Source organism: Alexandromys fortis, unplaced genomic scaffold (genome assembly GCF_014885135.2).
Source record: "Alexandromys fortis isolate MF-2015 unplaced genomic scaffold, M_Fortis_MF-2015_v1.1 scaffold_4, whole genome shotgun sequence".
Lineage (NCBI taxonomy): Eukaryota > Metazoa > Chordata > Mammalia > Rodentia > Cricetidae > Alexandromys > Alexandromys fortis.
This window is the reverse complement of record NW_026067944.1, coordinates 21020538-21024986: the sequence shown is the minus strand read 5'-3', so window position 1 is coordinate 21024986 and position 4449 is coordinate 21020538. Positions and strand designations below refer to the sequence as shown.

Below are 4449 nucleotides of genomic sequence, written 5' to 3'. Positions count from 1 at the left end.
AAAATAAAACACTGGGAATAAACAGCTCAGTGCTTAAGGGGAGACAGCCAGGAACAACTGCATTCAACAGCATATGCAAACTAGCCTTAACAGGCAGAGGAAGGATTTAAATATTTCAAAAACTCAATGGAAATAATGGCACAGACAGAGTCAATGTTTATAAAAATATTTCATTTCTTTAACTTTTGGGTAATTGTATTTACAGGTAACTATACATTCTATATTCCTTAGTAATAATTTTGCAATTCATAAAAATACATTTAATATACTGACAATATATTTTTAAAAACATTTCGTCTTCCCATTGAATACATTAAATTTTTCCATTCAAAAAACATATTTACAGAAAATTATATTAAAAATTTATTTTAACGATCTTTAACAAAACTGGCATCAAAATTATTTTGGAGCAATCAGTAAAATATGAGTGCCATAAATTTTTAGGATATAATTACACGAATGCATAAAGAAAAATCCTTTCCAAATTAAAATAAGTCAGTTTTGTAACAAAATTATTCATGTGAAATGTGAGTTAAATTTGGAAATCATAGATGCCAATGGTGTATGGAAATAAATGCTATCAAGAAGCATAGTTAGCTGCCTTCCAGAGACAGTATCAGGTGCACAAACAAGAAAACTCCCTCATAAAAAATGAAGAAAAAATTCTATTCTCACGATTATGATTTTATATCTTTGTAATTGCAGTGACAACAAGCAAGGTGAAATGTCTGAGAACAACTATTCATTGACGACAGAGTTCATCCTGCTGGGATTCTCAGATCACCCTAACCTGAAGATCCTTCTATTCCTGGTATTTTCTGTCATCTATCTGGTCACCATGGTTGGGAATCTCGGACTGGTGGTCTTGATCTACATGGAACGCCGTCTTCACACACCCATGTACATCTTTCTGGGCAACCTGGCTCTCATGGATTCCTGCTGCTCCTGTGCCATCACTCCCAAGATGCTACAGAACTTCTTTTCTGTAGAAAGAAAGATGTCTCTCTATGAATGCATGGTACAGTTTTCTTTTCTCTGTCTTGCTGAAACTGCAGACAGCTTCCTTCTGGCAGCAATGGCCTATGACCGCTATGTGGCCATATGTAACCCTTTGCAGTACCACACCATGATGTCCATGAAGCTCTGCCTTCAGATGACCATTGGAGCCTACATAGCAGGAACCCTGCATCCTATGATTGAAGTGGGGCTTTTGTTAAGGTTAACTTTCTGTAGGTCACATATAATCAAGCACTTTTTTTGTGATATCCTTCCATTATATAGAATATCCTGTACTGATACACATATCAATGAGATGATATTATTTATTTTGGCAGGGTCAGTTTTAATCTTTACTATCACCATAGTTCTTGTGTCTTATTTTTATATACTTTTCACTATATTCACAATGAAATCTAATGAGAGTAGAGGAAAAGCCTTATCAACTTGTGCATCCCACTTTCTGTCTGTATCTATATTCTATGGTTCTCTTCTCTTCCAGTATGTTCAACCACATTCAGTCACTGAAGGAGATAAAGATATACCTGTAGCTATTTTCTACACCCTAGTAATTCCTTTATTAAACCCTTTCATTTACAGTCTGAGAAATAAGGAAGTAATAAATGTAGTGAAAAAGACCATGAAAAAGAGATGATTCTGCAATATTAGAAAAAGAATTACCAGATCCATTGTACAACTGATTCAAAGTTGAACACACACATAATGAGAAATTGGTAAATGAGAAAAAATAATTTTATTAAATTATAAAAAGCCTAAGAATATTTCTATAAAATTATAAAATATTAAATAAATTCTGCTAAAATATGCTTGAAGTTCTCAGGAATGAATTAAAGAATGCTGAACTATTTATTGGAATGTCTCTAATCTCAATTGCCAATACATCTATTGAATTTTAGAAATAAAAATTAGTATCTCCAAAATTGGCATCCATTTAACTCATTAGAAACTTTCCCAATTTCAGGTATTAAAATTTCAAGCAAATTGCAATCTTTCATTTATGATATTATCATAAGCAATTCTATCAGTAAAACTTAATATTTTTGGTAAATGATATTCAACTTAATACTTTTTCTTTTATTTGGTTACATTTTAATAGGCACTCATTCAAAATATTTATTCTCTAACTAGAATATTCTCATATGGAGTATTAGTCATTTTTACTCTCAAATTTTCTGAGCCAGTTTATTTGTGTAAGTCTTAAAAATATGTGCTTCAAAACAATGATATTTCAATGAGGTTTTATGTGTTTTAATTTTTTACTCATTGGATTATTTGTCCATTATATATGGCACTGTGGCTCCCAAATGTATCTATTAAATCAAACAGTTTATCTTCCATAATATTGTCGTTGTTTGTTAGTTGTAGGGATCACAACACCTTTACCAATTTAAATAAAAATCATTAGTATGTTCACTAATTTTAAAATGATGAGAAGTCATTCAAACTTGACAGAGCAGAAAACTATTGAAACTTCTAAATATTTAAAAAGAAATAGCTATTCAGTAAAAAAGAAAAAGAATTGCCAAAAAATGTCCTACTTATTGTGCTAAGCTTGTAATATTTATTTCCTAGTGACTAATCAGACATTCTTCTATGTTTTTCTGGAATATAAAGATTTAAACTGAAATACTCAGTATTTTTCCCAGTCTCACTCTGATTCTGACAAGAGTTTTCTTTAGCTGTTTCAAAGCTAGGAAATTATAGAATACCTTTAAATGCTTAAACCATATACAAAGAATTTCAGGCAATTTATGAATACTGAGAACAGGAGAAATAGTCTTCTCCACAGAAGATACCAATTGGTTATGCAGTACTAAATGGTCAGCCGTGAAATAAACATACAAATAACTAACAATCAATAGGCTAAGAATGTTATATTACATATGAAAATATATCCCCTCACTGTACTTGTGTTTGCTCAAGTTAACTGTAAATGTCACCTCATGTTTTGCTTGCTTTGGCAATAATGAGAAGTTTGTGTTTGTACTACCCTTGAGCTCAATCTTCTGAAATCTCACTCATATTTTAGGCATTTCCTTCCAACCGTGGAGACTTTTCTTGCTGAGCATGATAAGTCAACAATGACTTTGCGTGCATCAATAATTGCAAAGAGAAAATTATTTGATCTATGCTGAGCGCATAAATTAAAATTTAAATATTTAGTAGGCAGTTTAACCACATAACCCTTTAAGAAAACAAAAGTAATAGGTTTATCCATAGTTTCTATGACAGCCCATGGGCCTTTGTCCAGATCCACAGCACTAGGCATAAAATCCCTCTAACAGAGCAAGCCTAGGACCCAATCAGAAAGCAGTTAACTGCCCCAATCACAGCCCTGCCACTATGCTAACAGTGAATAGATATTGTTTGGCAAGTTGGTATTATAAGATTAAATTCCAAACCACAGAAAGACTATTTTTGCTAATTTTTAGACACCATATTCCTATATAGAAAATTCTAGCATTATGAAAATAAGACAGCTAGAAAAAAATACTTCTAGTAGGGTTTGTCAATGTTCTGAAGCCAGGTGTTTGTATCTATGCAGTTATGGAGAACAATCAAGGGTAATACCCATAACCTGTGCAACTTGGTGGAGCCTCTGTGGCTAACTTAAGAGGACACTTCCACAGCCTACAGCTATCCTAGTCAACTATACTAAAATTCATTGAATTTCAGGCAGAGAACTGATTAAACTAGGTGAAATAATGAGTTGCAATGAGTTAACATGATTCTGCATATCTCTGTTTTCTAAGCATGAATGACTTAATATTTTTTAACTCAGGAGTTTTCTGAATTTTTTTTTTATGATTCTGAGATGTGCCTGATTTTGAAATGCTAAAATCAATTAAGATCTTTTTCAAATAAGTTCTTTAATATCTGATTTGTATAATTTGTTCATATTCTTAAACTAAACTTATAATCCATATCTCAAATAACATGGCATATTATATATGTTTGCTGTGGAATAATAATCTTGTACCCAGTAAAGATTTATCAGTTGTATTGCTTTAATAAAACGCATATAGGCCAGTAGCCAGGCAGGAAGTATGGGCGGGATGACCAGGCAGGAAGTAGAGGCTGGCTGGCTGAGTCTATAGTCATGACACAGATGCAGAGAAAACAAGATGAGAATGCCTTGCTGATAAAAGTTACCTAGCACAGAGCTAACATAAACAAAAATTATGGGTTAATTTAAGATGTAAGAATTACCTAATAAGAGGCCTGATCTAATAGGCCAACCAGTTTATAATTAATATAGGCTTCTGTGTGTTGCTTTGGAACTGAATGGCTGTGGGACCAGGTAGGACAGAAAACTCTGGCAACACAATATATAATATAGATAATATTATCTATTAATATAATATATGATATATGCAATAATATATGCTATGTATATGATTATATATTAATACACAATATAGATAATATATA

At 32.2% G+C, this 4449-nt stretch overlaps 1 protein-coding gene across 1 annotated transcript; it reads left to right on the top strand.

Moving 5' to 3' along the window:
* The first annotated feature begins 724 nt into the window (after positions 1 to 724).
* On the top strand, positions 725 to 1651 carry LOC126505741 (olfactory receptor 5K3-like). The gene has a single exon (XM_050148973.1). The coding sequence runs from the start codon at positions 725 to 727 to the stop codon at positions 1649 to 1651; it is 927 nt and encodes a 308-aa protein (XP_050004930.1).
* The last annotated feature ends 2798 nt before the right edge of the window (positions 1652 to 4449 follow it).

Excerpts from the sequence above, each read along its gene's own strand:
- LOC126505741 (XM_050148973.1), top strand. The coding sequence starts at position 725 with ATGTCTGAGAACAACTATTCATTGACGACAGAGTTCATCCTGCTGGGA.